The sequence below is a fragment of the Schistocerca cancellata genome, chromosome 6, assembly GCF_023864275.1.
Source record: "Schistocerca cancellata isolate TAMUIC-IGC-003103 chromosome 6, iqSchCanc2.1, whole genome shotgun sequence".
NCBI classification, from domain to species: domain Eukaryota; kingdom Metazoa; phylum Arthropoda; class Insecta; order Orthoptera; family Acrididae; genus Schistocerca; species Schistocerca cancellata.
The window spans coordinates 132,187,388-132,213,386 of record NC_064631.1 but is presented as its reverse complement, the minus strand read 5'-3'; the positions used below and the strand labels follow the sequence as shown (position 1 = coordinate 132,213,386).

Below are 25,999 nucleotides of genomic sequence, written 5' to 3'. Positions count from 1 at the left end.
GCGTCTAACACGACCTCATGACCCGCGGATTAACGATCTGTATTCTTTCCGCTGCGCCAGCCACTGCCAGGAAGCTACGCTAACGCAGATAACTCATGCCTCATCCAACCTGCGCCAGAAATGCTATTTTCTTTTAACTCTTCGCCATCTGGAGCTCCCACTTCTATCACGTTCATTTCTAGCCAAACCGTTCAAATACTGTAATCTGGACGACAACGGTGGTGATTAGTTTGCGATGTTTACTTGTTACCTGGGAAATATTTTGTCATCAGTAAAAGAAATATGGAACAGCCTCATAATTTTTTAATTTGTACATCAGTTTAAATTTCAGTCGCACAATCTAAGAAGAATGTTTTACGAAAAGCAAAATATTTATTGAGTAAAGTTATAACATTTATTTGTATTTGCTTTCATAATTTTTACAAAAATGAGATTTCTTTCACTTTGAATCATTACCACTATGCGATATGCAACACAGTTGAAGTCAGTTTTCTGCTCAAACAAGTCTTACCAATTATAAATAATTTACAATAGCTCTTACAGATCTGATGTAACGAGTTTCATTCACAACGTATGCAACTACAGAAGCGAAGCCGGATTAGACGCCACACCACTTCGTCACTGCAGAGGGACGTCCACTGAAAGGGAAACAAAAGTTTTTTAGTACACAACTCACTTCGAAAACAAACATAATACAAAGCGCTTCTTGTCTTGGAAAAGAGAAGTAGACAGCTTATACAATAATAAAATTCATGTAATAATAACAGTTATAAGAACAACAACGTAAGAAAAATCGACGTATAAAAGCGGCTCATAACGTTCTTAGGATATCGAATCATACAGTAATCCATTAAACATAAAATTTAGTGGATGTTTCAAAAAAATGGCTCTGAGCACTATGGGACTTAACATCTATGGTCATCAGTCCCCTAGAACTTAGAACTACTTAAACCTAACTAACCTAAGGACATCACACACATCCATTCCCGAGGCAGGATTCGAACCTGCGACCGTAGCAGTTGCGCGGTTCCTAGTGGATGTTTCGACATTCGTAGTAAGCCTACCTTGATTTAAATAGGTTTGTAACTGACAGACTGGAATAGTGAGGAACGTCATCTGCAGTTGTTGCACACGCATTTCGTTCGACAGTTCTGCGTTCAGTAGAGAGAAAATGAAACAGAGTACCTAAACCAAGTGGCCGTCGTCGTCAACGTTAGTGGACGTGTTGCCTACGTTGATGTTCCCACTGTATTAGAGATTAACAACTTCGTTTCCATCGTAACTGTTACTTTCTCAACAAAAATTGTTTGTTACATCAAGATAACTGGCTGGTGTCAGACCAGTGGGCCATCTTCAGGTGCTAACAAGTAAGTCGTCGACATGAGTGTTAAAGCACTTTTTCTTCGCCAACACGGCACCCTGATGCTCTAAAACATATGACAACACGTTACCAACCTCACAGTGCGTTCACATACATACCGTGAAAAGTCGAAAAACATGTTTAAAACAATACAAGAGCCACAGTAACTGACCTGACCTAGCATATTAATTCTATTGACTCTAGCTAACATAATTGTGTAACATGTGGACACAAGTTGTATCGCCAATGAATGCTTGCCAGTGTATCAGTCTGTCAGTATGTTACTAGATTACTAATACCATCAAAAATAGTTTCGTGCACAGATCCAGCTGATAGAATCATTAGCATTATAGACATACGCCGTCTGTCCAATAACTTCCGAAAGTGATTTTACTCCTGGTGTATAATCGACGTCAGCGCAGTAACTACGGAGGCAGCTTGAACAAGTAACTCTAAACAACAATTGTGTGCAACCGACAGCTGTGAGAAAGCGGTGTTAGCGTGTCGACATTGTTATGTCACAAATTTCAATGAAGTGACGAACTGAACATCCCTACATCAAGTGTCCTATTCTTTCTCCAGAATGTTTTGTAGAAGAGATAAATTTCTGCAAAGTTTATCCTGCGCACCTTGACTCCCGAACAAGAACTACACGTAGACTCTTGTCGCAACCTGAAAGAGATGCAAAAGGCGGACTTTTTTTCACTAAAAAATTATCATCGACGACGGGACTGTGTGCATCTGTACGAACCTCCAGCAAAACCTCAAAGTGCAAACGGATCCCTGATGGTTCGCCAAGACCGCAGGACTCCTCTGGCAGTTACAAATAGTTGTATGAACGTGGGTTGTACTCAAGTAGGGGAAGACTGTGTAGAACTCCTGGAGCATTAAAACCACCATCTTACCTTTTCTTTTTTTATTAATTCAGTCTAGAATTTTTTGCACTGACGGAGTATGTCGCTCTTTATCATAGATGATCTGTATCTAAGTGACTCCTAATCAAAATAAAAACTACCCGTTAATCAGTGTTAACTTTTACTGTGACTACTGTTCAATCTATACACCGAAGAAGCAATGACGGAAATAAAATATCAAGAGTGGGATTACAATTCAAGGTGAAAGGATAACGTTCGCTGATGGGAGGGTGAAGAATTACAGAATTGCTCGTTGGAATGGTCTATTGAGTACAGAATATGGATTGAGAGTAAACAGAAGACGAAAGAAAATAGAAGTAATAGACATGAGAGCAGCAAGGAACTTAACATCAGAACTGGTGATCGCGAATTAGATAACAAATTCTGCTACCTACGCAGTGTCCGCCCCCGGTAGCTGAGTGTTCGCCGGCACGGTAGCTCAGCGTGTTCGGTCAGAGAGTTAGCTGCCCTCTGTAATAAAAAAGTGAGTCAACGACTCAACACTGAACTTGAACTGGTATCATGGGACATCCGCACCGAACAAATACAACGAACAAAATGAGAACAATTAAAAAAAAAAAAGTGGTCAGCGCGACAGAATGTCAAGCCTAAGGGCCCGGGTTCGATTACCGGATGGGTATGAGATTTTCTCTGCTAAGGCACTGGATTTTGTGTTGTCCTAATCATTATCATTTCATCCCAATCGACGTGCAAGTCGCCGGAGTGGCGTCAAATCGAAAGACTTGCACCCGGCGGACGGTCTACCCGACGGGAGGCCCTAGTCACACGACACGACCTAGGCAGCAAAATAACCATGATGGATGGAGCAAGGAGGACACAAAAAGTTAACCAGCACTGACAAAAAAGGCATTTGTGGCCAAGAGAAGTCTACTAGTGTCGAATATAGGCTTAATTTGAGAAAGAAGTTTCTAAGAATGTACGTTTGGAGCATAGCGCCGTATGGTAGTGAAGCGTGGACTGTGAGAAAAAGAGAGTATCGAAGCACTTGGAGATGTTGCGATACAGAAGAATGTTGAAAATTAGGTGGACTGGTAAGGCTCCCCACAGATTCGGCGGGGGAAGGAATATTTGGAAAACACTGACAAGAAGAAGGGACAGGATGATAACCCATATGTTAAGACATCAAGGAAAAACTTCCATGGTACTACAGGGAGCTGAAAAGGGAAAAAACTGTAGAGGAAGACAGAGATTAGAATAAATTCAGCAAATAACTGAGGATGTAGGTTGCAGTTGCTACTCTGGGATGAAAAGATTGGCAGAGGAAAGGAATTGGAGGCGGGCCGCTTCAAACCAGTCAGAAAACTGATATACAGGCGGATTTATCTTGCTGAAATGTAAGCCCAGCATTGCTTGCCACGAAAGGTAACCACACAGGGTGCAGAATATCGTTGACGTACCGCTGTGCTATAAGGGCGCCGCGGATGACAACCTATGAAAGGAAGCTGCGTCCCAAACCATCACTCCTGGCTATCGGGCCGTATCGGGCGACAGTCAGGTTTGTGTCCGACCAATCTCAGGGGATTCTGCAGACACGTCCTCGCTGGTCATCGGGGCTCAGTTCGAAGCGGGACTCATCACTAAAGACAATTCTGCAATGAGACTCCGGGGCAGAGATATGTCTGGAGACGCCTCAGACAGCACTGGAAAACCAACCTGATCGTCACCCGCCAGACAGCTCGATAACCAGGGGTGATGGTCTGGTGAGTAAGTTTTATCATAGCAGGTGCCGTTTGGTTGTCATCTGAGGCATTCTTAGAGCGCAGCGGTACGTCGACGATATTCTGCGCCCCGTTTTGTTGTCCATCGTGGCAAGCCTTCCTGGAGCTTACATTTCAGCAAGATAATGCCCGGCCGCACACGGTGAGAGTTTCTCCTGTTTGTCTTCGTGCTTACCAAACCCAACCTCGACCAGTAAGTTCACCTGATCTCTCCCAAATTGAGAACGTCTGTACCATTACGGTCAGGGCCCACCAACCTAAGTGGGAGTTTGACGATCTAAAACACCTATTAAACAGGAGGATCCCACGACTCCATCAGTCAACATCTAGTTGAATAACTGCTTGCATAAGGACAAGACGTGGATCAACATGTTATTGACTTGATCAATTTTTGATGCTCCTTCTCTTGAATAAATCATTCAGTTTTTCTGAAACTGTAATCTTTAGCGTGTCTGTATATGTGCATTACCTATACCGATTTCCGTCCCATTCGAATAATTCCTTTTCGTTTATACAGCACCAGCGCGCCAGCATACAACAAATAGCCCAGCAGTGTTCTAAGCCCATGCTCGGTCTGTGACGACTGCATAAGCGTCGGCAGGGATCACCACATGTACACTGTCTGACAAAGTGAAGCAACCAGAAATACTTCCATATGTCACTGTAACTTCGTAACGTATACACCTTCGGCGGATATGTAAATGGTGAGAGCTACAATTCGCTATGAGAGGTAGAAAGGCCACCAGAGTTTATTAGCGTTCAGTGTTGTTACCAGGCGTGCTAGGGTATATAAGGGCCTGAACAGCGTCGGATGTTGATTCACCACTGTAACGGACACAGAGATACTATTACTTGTGTGAGATGGCCTTATTGACGCATGGCAGAGTTCTAAAGTGGGCCCGTTGTGAGTTTCCATTTGACCAGCTGGTCGAATCGTGCAATATCCAGATTAGTGGCGCATTCGAATGTGACGGTGGCCGAAAGTGGGACACCATTGGATTGTGAGGGTAGGCATACTCGTCAAGGGGGTGGTCGACCACGTCTGATCACCACAAGGGAGGACCGCCATACTGTGAACCAAGCATATCGTAATCTCTTCGCATCTGCGCCTGCAATCAGGCCAGCGTTCTTTGTCATTCCGCACCATTTGTCGGAAACCAGCAGCAGCCAAGGGAATTATCGTCCCTACCATAGGGTGCAATTAACACTAACGGCTGCGTTTGGAGTGGTGGCGTGACCTGGAAGCATGGATGGTTGATAGATGACCATTGTCGGCGAGCAGGACGGCGACCTCGGGAGAGTGATGATAGAAGAGATAGAGAAGACCCAACGGAGAGCAGCGCCCTTCGTTACAGGATCATTTAGTAATCGCGAAAGCGTTGCGGAGATGATAGATAAACTCCAGTGGAAGACTCTGCAGGAGAGACGCTCAGTAGCTCAGTACGGGCTTTTGTTGAAGTTTCGAGAACATACCTTCACCGAGGAGTCAAGCAGTATATTGCTCCCTCCTACGTATATATCGCGAAGAGACCATGAGGATAAAATCAGAGAGATTAGAGCCCACACGGAGGCATACCGACAATCCTTCTTTCCACGAACAATACGAGATTGGAATAGAAGGGAGAACCGATAGAGGTACTCGAGGTACCCTCCGCCACACACCGTCAGGTGGCTTGCGGAGTATGGATGTAGATGTAGATGTCCAATTCTGGCAATAATTTGGAGAGTCATATAGGTGTTACTCGTAGAGTCGTGGTGTGGGGATAAATCGAGTATGACTTCACGTTACGGCTGCCAGTGACTCTAATGGTACAAGGATACGTCACGGCCTTCCTGTATCCTCATGCCCTACCTCTCAAGAGACTGCATAGCTGTGCCATTTTTGTACAAGACAATGCTCGTCTAGACATGGCACGTCTCTCTATAAACGGTGTGGGTGATGTTGAGATACTTCTGTGGCCAGTAAGATCCCTAGATCGGTCTGCAATAGAGCATATTTGGGACAAGCTCGCGAGTTAGCTACGCCCCAGTACCAGTATCAACTATACAATGGACCAGTTGCAATAGTTATATGTCAGCTTGCTTCAGGACAGTGTACAACAACTTTGACTCCATTCACAACCGTATCAGTCATGCATCCAGTTCAGAGGGAGTGTTACGTCATACTGATGAGTGGACTCATACTCCCGATTTCTTTGTAAGTTTGACTCGATTTTGTAATCACTAAAATAACATCACCTATCCTCTCCACCTCTGGGTGCTTCACATTTTTTCTTGACTTGCGCCATAGGGTGGTGGGGTTTCGGGTTCCGCTGAATACGTCAGGAGTTCGCTACACTCAGCTGGCGTCTACACGGGTAGCGGAGGCTGTGTGGCGTGGACTGGGCGGTTTTTTAGGTTAGAAGGCCTCGGGAAAGTACGGGGTGGGCTGCAATCTCAAAGGGTGCATGGCAAATACAGGACGTGCTTGGATCAAGGAACAGTCGGAATTGTAGTTGTAAATTGTTGTAGTTGTGCTGGGAAAGTCCCTGAGTTCAAGCACTAATAGAAAGCACAGAAGCTGAGATCGTTATAGGTACAGAAAGCTGGCTAAAGCCTGAAATAAGTTCTGCAGAAATTTTTACGAAGTCTCAGACGGTGTTCAGGAAAGATAGATTAGGCAGAATTGGTGGTGGAGTGTTTGTGTCTGTCAGTAGTGGTTTATGTTGTAGTGAAGTCGAAGTAGATACTCTGTGCGAATTGGTATGGGTGAAGGTTATACTTAACAGCCGAACTAAGTTAATAATTGGCTCCTTCTACCGATCCCCAGACTCCGATGATATGGTTGCTGAACACTTCAGAGAAAATTTTAGTCCCGTAACAAATAAATACCCCACTCATACGGTTCTAGTTGGTGGGGACTTCAACCTTCCCTCAATATGTTGGCAAAAATACTTGGTCAAAACCGGTGGTAGGCAGAAAACATGTTTTTCTCCGAAAATTATTTCGAGCAGTTAGTCCACGAATCCACGCGAATTGTAAATGGTTGCGTAAACACACTTGACCTCTTAGCCACAAACAATCCAGAGGTAATAGAGAGCATCATGACTGATACAGGGATTAGTGATCACAAGGTCGTTGTAGCTAGGCTCAATACCGTTTCTTCCAAATCCACCAGAAACAAACGCAAAATAATTTTATTTAAAAAAGCGGATAAAGTGTCACTAGAAGCCTTCCTAAGAGACAATCTCCATTCCTTCCGAACTGACTTTACAAATGTAGACGAGATGTGGCTCAAATTCAAAGATATAGTAGCAACAGCAGTTGAGAGATTCATACCTCATAAATTGGTAAGAGATGGAACTGATCCCCCAAATGGTACACAAACAGGTCCGAGCGCTGTTGCAGAGGCAACGTAAAAAGCACGCTAAGTTCAGAAGAACGCGAAATCCCGAAGATTGGATAAAATTTACAGACGCGCGAAATTTGGCACGGACTTCAATGCGAGATGCCTTTAATAGGTTCCACAACGAAACATTGTTTCGAAATTTGGTAGAAAATCCGAAGAAATTCTGGTCGTATGTAAAGTACACAAGCGGCAAGACGCAGTCAAAATTTCAGTCACCAACTTTCTCTTCCGAATGCGAAAATATTTTGTTGCGCCCAATCTACATAGGTAGGAATAATCTTCAAAATAAAATAAGAGAAATCAGAGCTCGAACAAAAAGGTTTAGGTGTTCGTTTTTCCCGCGCGCTGTTCGGGAGTGGAATGGTAGAGAGATAGTATGATTGTGGTTCGATGAACCGCCTGGCAAGCACTTAAATGTGAATTGCAGATTAATCATGTAGATGTAGATGTAGATTAAACTACTGGGGAGAAGTTTCATTGTCAGGCAGTGTAGGAACTTTCTTAATTAAATAAATGCTAAAGCATTAACTGCATAAAGTGTCTGTGAATGAGAGAGAAGATTCCGCTTCCATGAAAGATAACTCGGGCACCACTTACGTTCGAATGGGTCGCAGTCCTCGGCCTGTCGACCAGTGATGTTGAAGACGGCACCGCCCGCCGTGGCGTTCCGCCAGAACGTCACAGGCACACCTTCGGCTCCCAGTTGTAGTCTCACTGTAACAAAGGCATTAGTGGTGCATTGAAAGAGGTCAGTACTTGCTCAAATAATAAAGCGAATCTTCCAGTTGTAAACGACTGGTGGCTCCGTGTCTCGGACAGATTATTTTTTTTTTTTTTGCTCTAGTTTGGGTTTCTGTTAAATGACTACCTTGTGCTTTCTAGTAAATCTATGCCATGGACGATAAGTAGGGAGAAAGAGAGGCAGGTGAAGTTTTACTGGGCGTCCTTTGACCGTGAATTTTCCCATCAGTCGGTACCGGCAGAATTCCAAGGCTCTCTAACTTCATGAATGAATTATCGAAAGTTAATTCATCAAATTTAGTTTACTGTGACGTGACAGACGACCTACGAATGTGTTAAAACGAGAAGGCACTACTGTGAAAATAAGAGAGCAATATACGTTTGCGGTTTACCGTATTTGTTGTTGAACTGCGATAGCAAAAGAAGTGATCAAGAGAAAATATCAGAACAATAAAATGTGTGAAAGGGGAATAGAACAATGCCAACTGCATCAACTTAGTTTAATCGGGTGAAATACAAAGAAACTCTCTAGGTCAGGCAACAACCCACTAGGTCGAGTGCAAAAACTTGTGGTGTCTTTGCAACCCCTGCCATACACGAGGGCAGAATTTCAGAACGTTTCAGAGTAACGAAGCATCAAGCACTTAACAAGGCAAAATAAAACCAAATGACTTCATTTCTTATCTCAAGGATTAGTTGGGCAGTACAGCCATATATGCATTTTTGACCTTCTGTCCTACTTGTTCATGCATATATCTTCAGAGAATATATCTTGGCATCTTTCATGTTTCCTTGTTGCTGTTATTATGGCGCTCTCCGTCGTTGTGAATATCTCGCGAATCTGGAAACTCTTGCTACATCCACTGTCCCCAGACATCATTCTCTCATAATACAAGTGTCATTGTTTTTACAGCTTTTCGCTACTGCCCTCTCTACCGCCATACTGTCTCCTTTTGTACACCTTAGCGCAGAGTCCACCAAGCTATTTGTACTCGCCGTAAAAACGTTTTCCATATATTTCCTAGCCATTAATAAAATACCTTTTAAGTAAAATATGACAATTCTCGTAGGAATTTCTACCATTTTTAAATTATTTGTACAACTTTTCAAACAATGTAAATTTACTTTTGTCTGATATGTACAGTTCAACTGAAGATTATTTAGCTATGGAAACAGTCTTACAAATAAAGAATACAGGAAGATGCAGCTGAACTGTTCATCTCAGATACGAGTATTTACTAAAGTGTTTAAGATATCGCTTTTGTTTGTTCTCATTCAAATTAATTCTCAAAAATTCCTCACCAAATGAAGAATAACCTCTTGTCGTAGTTATTTTAACTGTAAAACTACCGGTATGAACTTCGTGTTTTCAAATGTAACGAGAGTAACTTCTGTTTCTAATATCGTAACTTCAAAAGACACCGATTTAACTGCGTTTCACTCTTCAGATCAGATTAGTAGCTTCCAATAAGTTACAATATTTATAATTTAGGTTTTATCTGTTTTGAACACGAAACAAATTGCTGCCTTATGCCGAAGTTGGCGATTTCATATCCAAGTAAGGAAATATGTCATGTTGTTTTCATTCTGTCTGTGTCGTTCATGTGTACTGAGTGCTGATTCGTTGGAAAAAAGAAATATCTTCCACAAAACAAGAGAAACTGTCCATTTTTTACGGAGAATGCAGAACGAACGCGATGTTTAGGTCCATGTTCAAAACACATAAATCCTAATTTCTAAATACTGTAAGTTCTTTGAAGCTACTAATCGGATTTGAAGAGTCAAACACCGCTGAATTCTTGTCTCTTTATGAACTACGATATTGGTGGTAGAAATTATTATTGGTACGTTTGATTTGAAAAAGTGAAATTCATGCCGATATCTCTGTGATTAATATAGCTTTGAAAAGAGATATAACTCATACAGCGAAGACATCATCAAAAATCATCTGGCTGTAAACAGAACTGCCATATTTGAAACGTTTCCAGAAATATTTGAAGTCAAATGGCTCTGAGCACTATGGGACTCAACTTCTGAGGTCATTAGACCCATAGAACTTAGAACTAGTTAAACCTAACTAACCTAAGGACATCACACACATCCATGCCCGAGGCAGGATTCGAACCTACGACCGTAGCGGTCTCGCTGTTCCATACTGCAGCGCCTAGAACGGCAAGGCCACTTCTGCCGGCATTTGAAGTCAACAACTTAGTTGAATCACCCTATACATCCCTGAAACAACTGTTTAGTAATGTTAATGACGTTCTTCGGACTATATTTGATATGCAGAAAGAAGGTCTGTTGTTTTAAACATCTTACTTCCATAATAAACACCGTAGAATAGTGGAGTTCGCCCAGTGAACTGAGTTTCAGCGCCAACAATGCAGAATGCTCCATGGCCCTTTTCTATGAACTCTCCGGTACATTGAACGTTGAGATTGAAATTTTCCTGTTCATTTGCAATTTTATTGTTTGGTCATAATGTTTTTACTTTTCTTCAATTGCGAATTGTCTTTGCAAGGCTTTGTCAGTTTGTGCTATAGTGAGCTTCGAATAGTCGAAATAAGCTCTTTGAGCAACCTGTGCCTTTCCACTGATGTATTACGAATCTTTGGGGGTCGCTTTAAGCCATTAGCCCTTGGGAAACGTTCACAGGTATCTGTTACAACGACGTGCTGTGGTTCGAATGAGTATTCGCCATTTAGTTCTAGTCTGTGCTGTTCTAATCTTGAGCTGATGAGGTCAAGTTCGTTTCTGTTTCATCTGCGAGGTTGTCACGCTTTGACTGGTGCCAGTGCGAGCCGCTCCGGAGTTTTACAGTGATGCGCACTTGGGTGAGATCTCGTCAGCTACTTGCTGTGGTGCCTATTAGGCGATTATATGGATTATTTCAGAAGTGCGTCGTTACAGTTAATTTGCGATCACTCCGCATTCCCACTTGTGATGATACCCTTCCCCGGGTGGAGTCTAAGTTCATAAAACTTCATTTTTTCATTAAATGAAAGCTGATTCTTGGACCGAGTACTGTATTTTCATTCTGTCTTGATATAGACCCAAAATTATCATCGTCTCCTGCATTTAAAAAGTGTTGTTGGGAGTCGTAAATCGAGAATATACGATTCCGATTACTCTGTGTGAGAATCCTGTTTGTATCTGCTACTTTGAAGACCCTTGTGGGCTTTGTAAATCTACTGTATTCTTTTGAGAACAAAATAAATACATATTTACAATATTTTTATCTGAATTTGTGTCTGAAGTATTTCTTTCAAACATGAACAGGTAACTAAATTAATTCTATAATTGTAAACCATTAGCAATAAATACTGTTTCTTTGCATGAAGATAGGTTTCAGTTAGGGAAATTTAAGTCATTGGCTGTTATTTAAGAAACATTGCTGACTGTTGAGTATGTTGTGTAATTATTTGGTCATTAGTGCCATACACTGACGGAAAAAAATCGCAACACCTCAAAAAATTAATGTATACTAACGAAATTTCGGGAATAAATTTCTCTAGGTAACATATTTCAGCGATTAACATTGCACGAGCACGGGTTAATGTAAGTCCAAGATAAGACATTGCAAATTCCGATACAATGATAAGCGGTGTAACCGCCAGAATTTGCATGCAAGCACACAAACGTGCATGCCTTATGTTGTACAGGTGCTGAATGTCAGTTCGTAGGATGGAGTTCCAAGCCTGTTGTAGTTGGTCTGTCAATACAGGGACGGTTGATGCTGGTTGTTGATGACGCTGGAGTTGTCGTCCGATGATGGCCCACATGTGCTCGATTGGAGACAGATCTGCTGATCGAGCAGGCCAAGTCAACATGTCGACAGTGTACAGAGCATGTTGCGTTACAACAGCGGTAAGTGAGCGAGCGTTATCCTGTTGAAAAACACCCTCTGGACTGCCGTTCATGAGTGGCAGCACAATAGGTCGAATCAACAGACTGATGTACGAGGGCAGTTCAATAAGTAATGCAACACATTTTTTTTCTCGGCCAATTTTGGTTGAAAAAACCGGAAATTTCTTGTGGAATATTTTCAAACATTCCCGCTTCGTCTCGTATAGTTTCATTGACTTCCGACAGGTGGCAGCGTTGTACGGAGCTGTTAAAATGGCGTCTGTAACGGATGTGCGTTGCAAACAACGGGCAGTGATCGAGTTTCTTTTGGCGGAAAACCAGGGCATCTCAGATATTCATAGGCGCTTGCAGAATGTCTACGGTGATCTGGCAGTGGACAAAAGCACGGTGAGTCGTTGGGCAAAGCGTGTGTCACCATCGCCGCAAGGTCAAGCAAGACTGTCTGATCTCCCGCGTGCGGGCCGGCCGTGCACAGCTGTGACTCCTGCAATGGCGGAGCGTGCGAACACACTCGTTCGAGATGATCGACGGATCACCATCAAACAACTCAGTGCTCAACTTGACATCTCTGTTGGTAGTGCTGTCACAATTGTTCACCGGTTGGGATATTCAAAGGTTTGTTCCCGCTGGGTCCCTCGTTGTCTAACCGAACACCATAAAGAGCAAAGGAGAACCATCTGTGCGGAATTGCTTGCTCGTCATGTGGCTGAGGGTGACAATTTCTTGTCAAAGATTGTTACAGGCGATGAAACATGGGTTCATCACTTCGAATCTGAAACAAAACGGCAATCAATGGAGTGGCGCCACACCCACTCCCCTACCAAGAAAAAGTTTAAAGCCATACCCTCAGCCGGTAAAGTCACGGTTACAGTCTTCTGGGACGCTGAAGGGGTTATTCTGTTCGATGTCCTTCCCCATGGTCAAACGATCAACTCTGAAGCGTATTGTGCTACTCTTCAGAAATTGAAGAAACGACTTCAGCGTGTTCGTAGGCACAAAAATCAGAACGAACTTCTCCTTCTTCATGACAACGCAAGCCCTCACACAAGTCTTCGCACCCGAGAGGAGCTCACAAAACTTCAGTGGACTGTTCTTCCTCATGCACCCTACAGCCCCGATCTCGCACCGTCGGATTTCCATATGTTTGGCCCAATGAAGGACGCAATCCGTGGGAGGCACTACGCGGATGATGAAGAAGTTATTGATGCAGTACGACGTTGGCTCCGACATCGACCAGTGGAATGGTACCGTGCAGGCATACAGGCCCTCATTTCAAGGTGGCGTAAGGCTGTAGCATTGAATGGAGATTACGTTGAAAAATAGTGTTGTGTAGCTAAAAGATTGGGGAATAACCTGGTGTATTTCAATGCTGAATAAAACAACCCCTGTTTCAGAAAAAAAAATGAGTTGCATTACTTATTGAACTGCCCTCGTACATATTTGCAGTCAGGGAGCGTGGGACGACCGCCGGAGTGTCCCTGCTGTCATACGAAATCGTGTCCCAGACCATAACCCCAGATGTAAGTCCAATAGGATGCAGACAAGTTGGTTGCAGGCCCTCAACTGACCTCCTCCTAACCAACACACGCCCACCACTGGCACCGAAACAGAACCAGCTTTCATCAGAAAACACAACAGACCTCTCTGCCCTCCAAAGAGCTGTCACTTGACAACAGCGAAGTCGCAAATGACGGTGATTTGGGGTCATTCGAATCCACGCTACAAGGCGTCTGGTTCGGAGCTGTCCTTGCAGTAACATATTTGTGATGGATCGTTGTGTCACTGTGGTGTCGATTGCTGCTCATATTGATGCTGCGCCAGAGCTATACGCCGAACACGATGGTCTTCCCTTCTGGTAGTGCCATGCGGCAGTCTGGAACCTGGTCTTTCTTGCGACCTTACATTCTCGTGACCATCGCTGCCAAAAATCAGACATAGTGGCTATCTTCCTGCCAAGCCTTTCTGCAGTATCGCAGGAGCAACATCAAGCTCCTCGTGGCCCTATTATTCGACCTCGTTCAAACTCATGGAGGTGTTAATACTGGCGTCTTTGTCGCCTTAAAGGCATTCTTGACTAACATCAACTCACCACCTTCAGTCTCAAGGATAACTAACCTGATGACCGTCACAGTACTGTTTAAAGCAACCCTGATTTGCATCCTGATAATGGCGCTACTAGCGCCATTCTCACGCGACTAGCGTGAAATTTGAGTAGACGTCATCTTTAAGAAGTAGAAATACACCTATCATCTTAGATTTGTGTCGCACAACTCCTTCTTAGTGCTGTGATTCTTTTCATCAGCATATATGGTGGAATATGTAACATCGAGTGGCTTCATAAGTCGAATACTAGGAGGAGACTTCGTTTCGAAGTTGCGTTCAGACCTCAGCATTTCAAGAAAGCATTTATTTTAATCATTCTTTGAAGTATAAATTCACTGAACGCTGAGAAAGGACATCCTCATTTGCAGCAGTTCTGTGTGGACTTGTTATTGTATCTGTTAGATGAAGAAAGATTGATGGTAAAGGACAGCAAGGATGAACATGATAGATTTATTGGAAAACTAAATGAATGTATTTTTCAAGAGAAGAAATTTGAGGTAAGACTGGAGCACTGCATAGCTAGGAATGTTTGTCAGCTTGTTAACTTGCTCCGAGTTATGAGAAAGACCAACCCACTCCCCTGACTCATGCACTAACATATTAACTGATTCACCTGTTTGGTTCTCATAGAAATTCTCTGTTAACATTGTACACTTTTAAAATCATTGTTCATTTTGACAAGCTTAGTATTGTTCAGACCAATGTTATGTGTGAAAATCACGCGAGGTTATACTCTGTCTTTTCGAATAAATATTTCATTCTAAAATCGTTGTCTTGGAATATCATTTCACGGGAATAGTTACTCTCCCCATCCCACTGTTTGTCACCACGAATTACCACATGCATCAGTTTGAATATGTATTTACAAACATAACTCTAACTTAGCCGCTGCCTGCTTGCTGTTTGCTGTTGTGCTTTCGAGAACTCGGCAACAAAGTTGTCAAGACGCGAGGTAAGTGAAAATTTTGATTAGGGCCAGATAATTGTTTTACTTCAGTTGCGCATTTAATATAATTTAATAAAATTGCAGCCAAATAGCCATGTAAAGTTACTTTGCTCAACGTTTTACATTTACATTTTACATTTTTGCATATTCATTTATCGATTTCACTCTTTTACTGCACAGTTCTATGTGATATCGTTCACAGGCTTCGTTACACAGTTCACATACGCATGTTGTGGTTGGGTCGTGATAAGTTTTGTTTTGCATTTAATATAATGGCGAGTTGCATGTTGACCAGTTACAGTTCAGTTTACATTAGCTTCTGTTTGGTCAAAGGTTAGCACACGATTTTAAGTTGGATAACAGTTTGTGGGAACGTAGTTTTGGTAATATGTAGACTTTGTAGAGTGAGAGGTAAAGTTAGGCTAAGTTTCAGATAGGTACAAATACAGCGGGGAGGTTACAAAGTGTGTGAATGATTGAAATTGTCACAGTGGTTCAATGAATACCTAATTGCTTAGAACACTGGTCGGGGCCATTGGTAAATGTAAATGGTTATTTTGAGTCGTTCCTTGATCAGTAAGATAGTTGTTGATGTCCAGGTAGTTAAATTTGTACATTTGTGGAAATCTGAACGGATCCCATTTAAACTGCGTATTCATTTTTTCTTAGCCTGTGGTGTTCCAAGTACCTGAACACTTGTAATTGTGCTTGTAAATCCTAGAGCTTGTACTGATGGCTGACGAGCGTTATGTATGTCATGGCTTAGTGGTCCCTTTTAACACTAAGTTTAATTTTTCCGTCTCTTGATGCCAGTAGTTAAGCCTGCTGGTTCTGGGCGTGATGCCTAGGTCTGTTATTACTGTAATTCTGGAGACAACGTGGAGCCTTAGTGAAGTGTAAAATTTAATTCTTTACACGGCTCAGAAAGAGTAAAGTCAGAGTTTGGTGGTCAGCGGATGTGTTGAAGCTCAAAAGAGTGTTCCTGGAGCCACTTTGTAGCAATTCTTGACGTGTGGGAAGTCGCATTGTCCTGCAAATGGTTGAAATGGCTCTGAGCACTATGGGACTTAACATCTATGGTCATCAGTCCCCTGGAACTTAGAACTACTTAAACCTAACTGAGGACATCACACAACACCCAGTCATCACGAGGCAGAGAAAATCCCTGATCCCGCCGGGAATCGAACCCGGGAACCCGGGTGCGGAAGCGAGAACGCTACCGCACGACCACGAGCTGAGGGCCATTATCCTGCTTGAATTGTCCAAGTCCGTCGGAATGCACAACGGACATGAATGGATGTCACCTGTCAGAGTCGTATCTAGACTTATCAGGGGATCCCATATCACTCCAACTGCAGACGCCCCGCACCATTACAGAACCTTCACCAACTGGAGCAGTCCCCTGCTGACCTGCAGGGTTCCTGAATTCCTGAGGTTGTCTCCGTACCCGTAAACGTCCATACGCTCGATAGAATTTGAAACGTCCGATCAGGCAACATGTTGCCAGCCATCAATAGTCCAATGTCGGTGTTGACGGGCTCAGGCGAGACGTAAAGCTTCTTGTCGTGCAATCATGAAGGGTACACGAGTGGGCCTTCGACTCCGAAAGCCCATATCGATGACGTTTCATTGACTGGTTCGCTCGCTGACACTTGTTGATGGCCCAGCATTGAAATTTGCAGCAATTTGCGGAAGGGTTGCACTTCTGACACGTTGAAATATTCTGTTCAGTAGTCGTTGGTCCCGTTCTTGCGGGATCTTTTACCGGCCGCAGTGATGTCAAAGATTTGATATTTCACCGGATTGCTGATATTGACGTTACACTAGTGAAATGGTCGTACGGGAAAATCCCCCACTTCATCACTACCTCGGAGGTGCTGTGTCCCATCACTTGTGCGCCGACTGTAACACCACGTTCAAACTCACTTAAATCTTGGTAACCTGCCATCGTAGCTGCAGTAACCGATCTAACAACTGCGCCAGACGGTTGTTGTCTTATATAGGCGATGCCGACCGCAGCGCCGTATTCTGCCTGTTTACATATCTCTGTATTTGGACACACATGCCTATACCAGTTTCTCTGGCGCATCAGTGTATGAACCTCTTTATTGAGTAGGGAGGGATGTGTAGATTTTCGTAGGATTATACAATGATGCGCCAAGACATTGACTACCTACTTAATAGCTTGTTATTCCGTCTTTGGAACTAAGTACATCACTGATACATAACGACAGTTTGTTGGAATGTTTATGGAGGTATTTGGCATTAGATGTCATGTAATTCACAGAGACAACAGGCCGAAGATTTGCGTACGCGGTGACGTCGCTCGATAGCAACCCAAATGTGTTATGCAGGATTTACATCAGGGGGAATTTGGTCGCCGAGACATCAACATGGGTTTACTATAATGCTCTTCAAATCACTGCAGTATAGTTCTGGCTCAGAGACACGGACAGTTATATGTTGAAATACGACATGGCCATCGTGGAAGACATCAAGTATGAAAGGATCCAGGTGGTTCGCAGCGGTTAGCGTGTCTTCCATTACTACCTCAGGTCCCATGAAAACGCAGGAGAATGTCTCCCTTAGCATTATACTGCTCCCACCACCATGCGCCCGTGGCGCGCTGCACGTTTCGAGGCGCAGATTATCTCGTAGACGGCGTTTATGGAGACGACCATCGACCCAGTGAAGCAAAAGTGAGATTCAGCCGAAGAGCCACCACGTTTCCATTGATCGACGATAGAATCCCGATGGTCCCATGCCCACTGTCTTTGTAATTGACGATGTCGTTGGGTCAACATGTGAACATGTAGGGATGATCTGCTGAGGAGCTTCATTTCCAACAATGTACGATGAGCGCTGTACTCCGAAACACCTGTGCGTGCACTAGCATTTTGCTCTTTCAGCAGAGATGCCACAAATCACCATCTATCCTACTTCACAAAGCAGACAAGCCTCCGAGCCCTGCGCTCTTTGAAGAGTCGTGGACGTCCCATCATTTAGTGCCTAGTGGTAATTTCGCTGTCCTACCTCTTCTCGTAGATAGAGATAGTAGCACGTGAACATTCACCGTTTTATAGATACTCGTTCACAGGCTCTGGTTGCGAATAATCTGCCCTTTGTCAAAGTCGCTTATCTCAATAGATTTCCCCGTTTGCAGCTCGTATCTTCTTTCCTATAATGGTCCCCTGTCAGTGTTTGTTCCGTTCACATGCTTTTGTTATCGCATCACGTGCCGCAACGCCAGCAGGCGGCATCCAACCTCGCAGTGGGCAGTAGTCATAAAGGTTTGGTTGTCAGTGTTAGTTTTCTGCGTGTTGTTTGATGTCTGTTGGGCTAACAACATTGCAGTATTCAGACGTAATAAGCAGTATCATTGCATACCGTCTATCATTCATAAACTTTCTCTTATAATTTCAAATATTGCTTCATCAATTCTGGGTCAACTTCTGATTGCACCTACGAACACTGCCAGAACAAGTTTCGCCTCCTTTATAACAGTCTAATTTTAGGACCGTTTGTGCTTGTATTTCAGATGCACAAGACACACCTCTGTGTGACGAAACCTAGAAAAATGAAACGAAATTTGACAGATAGGTCTATGGACTGAGTAATAAAGCCAATGGCAGCCATGCCGCGTCTCATCCCAGCCGTCGACGTCTAGGGCACTGTACAGCAAAGCCGCGCGACGTGCCGCAGCGTCGGCGGGTAATTTGAGAGCTCACTCCCCGCGTGGGTCGGGTGCTACAGCGAAAGTTTGCAAAACAGGGAGTGACAGAGAGCGATGGGCTGTGAGACGAGGTTCCGCGTCTTTCATAATCTCATAGCCGAAGCCTGCTGTAACGAGGTGCAACCTTCAGCTCCTTAGAGTAGTCAGCAAAAAGCTCACGGTCAATGGGTGCGACGTACTTACACCGTCCATTCAACGATAAGACCCCACTGATACCATTGATGTCTTCAGCATAAACTGGAAGTCAGTCGTCAGTTGGAGAAATATCGCACTGAATATGTTATTCTGAGCCTATCTGAGCAATTTGTCTCTGCCTTAACGCTACTCGCTTTACAGCCCAATATTCGCCTTGGCTGGTGGTAGTTATAAGGCAGAGGGCATTGGAATCGGTCTTTGTCGTCACGATAGGATGGCTGAAATACACTAAAATGATGATTAAATTGGTGAAGTAGGCGGATGCCTCTAGATTCATTAGATAACAACACCTGTGGAACCACGAGACATATCCGCAAGTGGCCGTACAGTGAATGGCGGAGGGGTACTTCAAACTAGCGTTCTTTCCTATTCTATTAGCGTAATGAGCTAGGGAAAAACGTCTTTATGCCTCTTTACATACCCTAATGCCTCTTATTTTATTCTCCCGATTACTACGTTAGATACGACGGAGGCAGTGGAATCATCGCACAGTCAAAAATGGTTCAAATGGCTCTGAGCATTATGGGACTCAACTGCTGTGGTCATAAGAAGGTCCGCTAGAACTTAGAACTACTTAAACCTAACTAACCTAAAGACATCACACACATCCATGCCCGAGGCAGGATTCGAACCTGCGACGTAGCGGTCGCGCGGCTCCAGACTGTAGCGCCCAGAACCGCTCGGCCACTCCGGCCGGCCATCGCACAATCCCTTTCGAACATAGGCTCTCAAAATTAAATCAACAAAGATTCTCATTTAAATTCTCCGAAAATTTCTGTTACATTGTCGTAAGGTCTACACTGATCTTTTACGATCCTAACAATACATCTCTGAATTGGTTCGCTTTCTGTTATCGTTTCTACTTGATAAGAGATCTGGAATAATAAACTAGAATTTGTCGTAATAACGTCTTGATTGTGACTTTCCATAACGCACGTAATCATCCTTGACGGAAGTTATCACAAATTGTAGTTTTGTAGGTACGTAAGGCGCTTTGCAGTTCGTACTCCCTTAGTATTATTCTCATTTTTGACTTGGTACTGATTTCCCTTACGTGCACAGTTCGCTACAGCTGAATAAATTGCTTGTTTCACTTATTGTATTTTCTAAAAGGTGTTTAATATGTGATAGGTACGAAGACATATATATGCAAATGTACTAGTATCAAGCAATTTTAAACGTTTGTTTTACGTCGTAGACTAAGCATACACATTTTCTCAATTTGTTCAGGCTCTGTACACTCAAACAAATTTTCTCTACTAAGCAGCATACAGAAATCATTATTCTATAGAACGTGAAAATGTACTGATGATGACCCTTTGGAATCTGGAAATTTTTGATGCAATTAAAATTGTTCTCAAGTTACCAGAAATGAATCATTTAAGCAAAAAGTTTACCATTATCTTCTACAGGGCAGTTGTCCAAGAGACATGTCATTTTAGTATACTCGATGGATCATTCTTCAATCATTATTCACACTTAGGAACCACTCCTCTGTTCTATCCTAATTGTCTCATTTAAGTGTTTTATCGAGTATTCTACAAATACTGGATCTCTTGTCGCGGTCTTTGTACTTCCGGTGTTTTCTTATTATCTTTGTTTTTATATTTCCAGTAGTCGTCTCAAATATACTGCTGGAAGGAAAATTAATATACCCTTTTAGAGGTTTCCAGTTCACTTCAGATTTACTGTTGCGACAGTCCATATGGAGTACATGAAATGATTACATTTACAGATCAACAGCGCAAGAGGTTCTGAGGTACCAGGTATCAACCCATACTGGAACACCCATATTAGTGAAACTTCCTGGCATATTAAAACTGTGTGCCGGACCGAGACTCGAACTCGGGATCTGTGCCTTTCTTGGGGAAGTGCTCTACCAATTGAGCTACCCAATTAAGACTCACGACCCCTCCTCACAGCTTCAATTCTGCCAGTACCTCGTCTTCTACCTTCCAAACTTCACAGAAGCTCTCCTGGAGGTAGGAGACGAGGTACTGGCAGAACTCAAGCTGTGAGGACGGGTCTCGCTTGGGTAGCTCAGTTGATAGAGCAGTTGCCCGAGAAAGGCAAAGGTTCCGAGTTCGAGTCTCGGTCCGGCACACAGCTGTAATCTGCCAGGAAGTTTCAAATCAGCGCACACTGCGTTGCAGAGTGAAAATTTCATTCTGGACCCATATTAGTACCTGGTGTAATCGCCACGCAATGCAGGCCCTAACCTTGGCATCCAGTCAATAGTACAGTTGGCGAATACTGTCCCGAGATACGTTATGCCAAGCCTACTCAACCTTTCCATCTAGTTCTGCGCTCATAGGCAGCACACCGCGCCTGGTACACGCGGCGCTCAGGGACCACAGCACAGCTACGACACCTGAGAATGGGCTTAAACAGTCCGAAACCGGTCGTGTGAAAATAAAGTAATTTACAACTGAAACGGTATTTTCAACCTCTGCTATAATGCTCAGTTGCGGATGTTTCTGCCAACAGGATTGTTTTTAGTTCTTTAAGAGTTACAGGTTGATGAGTCGCACAAGTCACTTCTCGTCCCATCATTGGACGTGCTCGATTGGAGACAAGTTCGGAGATCGTCCTGGTCATTGAAGTTGCTGCGCATCTTTCTGTGAACGGGGATTGTGTGAGCGAGCATTATCCTGTTGGAACAACACATCAACTACCTGTTGCAAGAACAGCAAAAGAACGAGTCTAAAACATTATGCACATTCCGAACGCTGGTTAGCGTTCTCTTCAGAAACACCAACGGTGAACGAGAGTCGTAGCTTATCGCACACGAAGCCTAGAATGGGGCCAGTGTCTTTTGGATGAATGCACTCTAAGACATCTCGCCAGGTCTACTTCTTACATGTAAACGAGCATCATTTGCGTGCTGGCAGAATCTGCTTTTACCGATGAAGATAACTGCTCGCCATTCCATCTCCCAAGCGATCCTCTGACTGCATCAGCAATCGAGCCGCGCACTTCGACGTTGCGGGGTGAGTCGTAGACGGGCTAGAGGTATGCGTGTCCTTAGTCTTAGTGCTAATTACCTGTTCGCGACAGTTGCTCACAAACCGTCTTATCTGTGCTGTGATAGTTCTACGATCTGCCACTGCTGCTCTTACATTACAACAATCCTAGCGGGCGTCTGGCTGGATGAAAATCCAGAACCTCACCGAGAGAGGTGGCGCAGTGGCTAGCACACTGGACTCGTATTCGGGAGGACGACGGTTCAATTCCGCGTCCGGCCATCCTGATTTAGGTTATCCGTGATTTCCCTAAATCGCTCCAAATACTGGGATGGTGCCTTTGAGAGGGCAGGGCCGACTGCCTTCCCTGTTCTTCCCTAATCCGATGAGACCGATGGCCTCGCTGTCTGGTCACCTTCCTCAACACCCCCCCCCCCCTCCCCTTAGAACCTCACCTATGGTTGTGCTAACGTTCACGTGAGCACTCAACCAGCATCGTTGCACAGCTAACGCAGCATGTCCATCTTGTGTAGCAGTTCTCCGAAGGGAACATCCCGACACTCGGAAGGCCACCATTTGTCCCCATTCAAACTCCGTCAGTTGGCTGTAGCAAGCACGAGTGCGTCTCCGCGGCATAGTTACCTACTTGCTTCACACCTATTAAAGGGTAACACAGATGGCGCTCTGGTAGCTATGCCACTGTACTATCTGTTGGTGGACGTCGTTGAACGCTTTATCAGTACATTCACTGCCCACCAAGTCAGCTCTCATCGGATCGCAATCGCTAATACACTCCTAGCACACAGTTTGCATTCAAGTATTACCGGACACTGAAGATGCTTCGGAAACAAATGAAGAGAAAAGCTGCTTCTTCCATTTAAGAAGATGATTCATCTGCAGAAATGACCCTTACTGACAGAGTAAATTACATTCTATTTCTGATATTGAAAAACTGGAAAGAGAAAGACGAAATTTTCATAACGTTACCGTTACACGTAGGATACGTTTTATTTTTAGCTCTATTCGGTTTTACTTCAGCTTCGAGCTTCTTCCTACCTAGAAATAGTCGATGGTCTTGCTCCGAAATCAAATCGCTTTAAACCTGACTTGTCATTACTCGATTTACTCATTACAGAGTGGCGCACCTCAGTTCAGTCATTTGTTCAAATAGCTCTGAGCACTATGGGACTTAACTTCTGAGGTCATCAGTCCCCTAGAACTTAGAACTATTTAAACCTAACTAACCTAAGGACATCACACACATCCCTCCCCGTGGCAGGATTCGAACCTGCGACCGTAGCAGCAGTGGGGTTCCGGACTGAAGCGCCTAGAACCGCTCAACGCCAGCGACCGGTGACTGAATCATCGACTGCACGTCTCCATCCACAGCGATCTTCAGCTCTTCTTAGCACAGAATGACAGGTTTTACTAGGCGGAATGGTCATTATTCAGGGATATGAGAGGAACGATCATTCGAACGAAGAGATTATAGCAAATAATGGGTTCTAAATTGCATCTCTTAAGAGCTATGAACACTTCTTCATCCTCGATACTGTGATACAAATCTGTCCTATTGCAAGCGCTTTGTTTTCTATATGTCGGGAGGACGTAATATGGATAAAAACGAGATAAAATTGAGTAGTAAAAATGGGCTCTAAAATGCTTACCTTAAGAGTATGAGAACTTGTTCAGTAGAGGAGGTGTTTCACAGTAGCGAAGTTGAAAAAGTACTCGTAGCTCTTAAGGCATGCATTTTAGAGCTCTTGTTTACTGGACTTATTTACGTGTTCTGCTCCGTAATACCACGTCCAGAAATATGGGAAGCAAAGGGCTCTCAGTAAAAGAGATTTGTTTCATGGTATAGAACATGGAGAAGAGCTCATAGCTCGGTAGCCGCGCCGTCTAAGGCTGTTTGTCAGGGCTCGCGCGTGTCCCCCCGTCGGAGGTTCGCGTCCTCCCTCGTGATGGGTGTGTGTGCTGTCCTTAGTCTACGTTAGTTTAAGTAGTGTGTACGATGACCTCAGCAGTTTGGTCCCATAAGACCATTCCACAACTTTCCAACTTACACGTTTCCAATACGGCGCTTCGGTTGGCAACGCCTTTATAAGACAAAAGTGTCTGGTGCAGTTCAGAGATCGGTTACTGCCGCTACAATGGCAGCTTATAAAGATTTAAGTGAGTATGAACGTGGTTTTAAAGTCGATATACGAGCGACGGGACACAGCATCTCCCAGGTAGCGATGAAGTGGAGATTTTCCCGTACGACCATTTCACGAGTCTACTGCGAATATCACGAATCCGGTAAAATATCAAACCTCCGACACCGCTGCGACCAGAAAAACATCCGGCAAGAACGGGACCAACGACAACTGAAGGGAATCGTTCAAGGGGACAGAAGTGCAATACTTCTGCAAATTGCTTCAGATTTCAATGATGGGCCATCATCAAGTGTCAGCGTGCGAACCATTCAACGAAACATCATCGATGTGGCCTTTCGGAGCCGAAGGCCCTCTCGTATACCCTTGATGACTGCACAACACAAAGCTTTACGCCTCGCCTGGGCCCGCCAATACCGACATTCGACTGTTGATGACTGGAAACATGTTGCCTCGTCAGACGAGTCTCGTTTCAAATTGTATCGAGCGGATGGACTTGCACGGGTATGGAGACAACCTTATGAATCCGTAGACCTCGCATGTCAGCAGGGGACTATTCAATCTGGTGGAGGCTCTGTAATGGTGTGGGGCGTATGTAGTCGGAGTGATATGGGACCCCTGATACGTCTAGATACGACTCGACAGATGACACGTACGTCAGCATCTTGTCTGATCATCTGCATCCATTCATGTCCATTGTGCATTCCGACGGACTTGGCCAGTTCCATCAGGACAATGCGACACCCCACACATCCAGAAATGCTACATAGCGGCTCCAGGAACGCTCTTCTGGGTTCAAACGCTTCCGCTGGCCACCAAACTCACCAAACAGGGACATTATTGAGGACATCTGGGATACCTTGCAACGTGCTGTTCAGAAGAGATCTCCACCCGCTCATACTCTTACGGATTTATCGACAGTACTGCCGGATTCATGATGGCAGTTCGCGCCAGCACTACTTCAGACGTTAGTTGAGTCCACGCCACGTCGTGTTGCAGCACTTTTACATGCTCGCGGTGGCCCTACACGATATTACGCAGGTGTACCAGTTTCTTTGGCTCTTCAGTTTATTACGCGTAGCATCTTTATGCATCACAACTTCTCGAAGACATCACTTGTCACTAGCTGCCACGGTTCATGTCTCGTATCCATATAAGAAGAAAGTGAACACTAGTGATTCTACCAACTGCATCTTCATTGTTTTGGTTATAGCCCAGTTCTGCCATATCTTCATGAGTTTGACCATTGCAGTTTGGACAGGACGATTCTACGTTTTATTTCCTTAGCAGAATTTGCTGCCTATTGATCTGATATTCTATACAGGGCTATTACAAATGATTGAAGCGATTTCATAAATTCACTGTAGCTCCATTCATTGACATATGGTCACGACACACTACAGATACGTAGAAAAACTCATAAAGTTTTGTTCGGCTGAAGCCGCACTTCAGGTTTCTGCCGCCAGAGCGCTCGAGAGCGCAGTGAGACAAAATGGCGACAGGAGCCGAGAAAGCGTATGTCGTGCTTGAAATGCACTCACATCAGTCAGTCATAACAGTGCAACGACACTTCAGGACGAAGTTCAACAAAGATCCACCAACTGATAACTCCATTCGGCGATGGTATGCGCAGTTTAAAGCTTCTGGATGCCTCTGTAAGGGGAAATCAGCGGGTCGGCCTGCAGTGAGCGAAGAAACGGTTGAACGCATGCGGACAAGTTTCACGCGTAGCCCGTGGAAAATTGGCTCATGCCAGAACTGGATAACGACAGCGCCGACTTCATCTTTCAACAGGATGGTGCTCCACCGCACTTCCATCATGATGTTCGGCATTTCTTAAACAGGAGATTGGAAACCGATGGATCGGTCGTGGTGGAGATCATGATCAGCAATA

The 25,999-nt window shown here is 44.1% G+C and overlaps 1 protein-coding gene across 1 annotated transcript in view; it reads right to left on the bottom strand.

The window, feature by feature from the left end:
- Positions 1 to 536: 536 nt before the first annotated feature.
- The window catches only part of LOC126191002 (uncharacterized), a 132,612-nt gene continuing 107,149 nt past the window's right edge, over positions 537 to 25,999 (bottom strand). Inside the window, exons 5-6 of the mRNA XM_049931684.1 lie at positions 7,999 to 8,115; positions 537 to 638 (exon numbers count right to left, since the gene is read on the bottom strand). Coding sequence (XP_049787641.1) covers positions 619 to 638; positions 7,999 to 8,115 — 137 coding nt within the window. The 3' untranslated portion in view covers positions 537 to 618. The remainder of the gene's footprint in view (positions 639 to 7,998; positions 8,116 to 25,999) is intronic.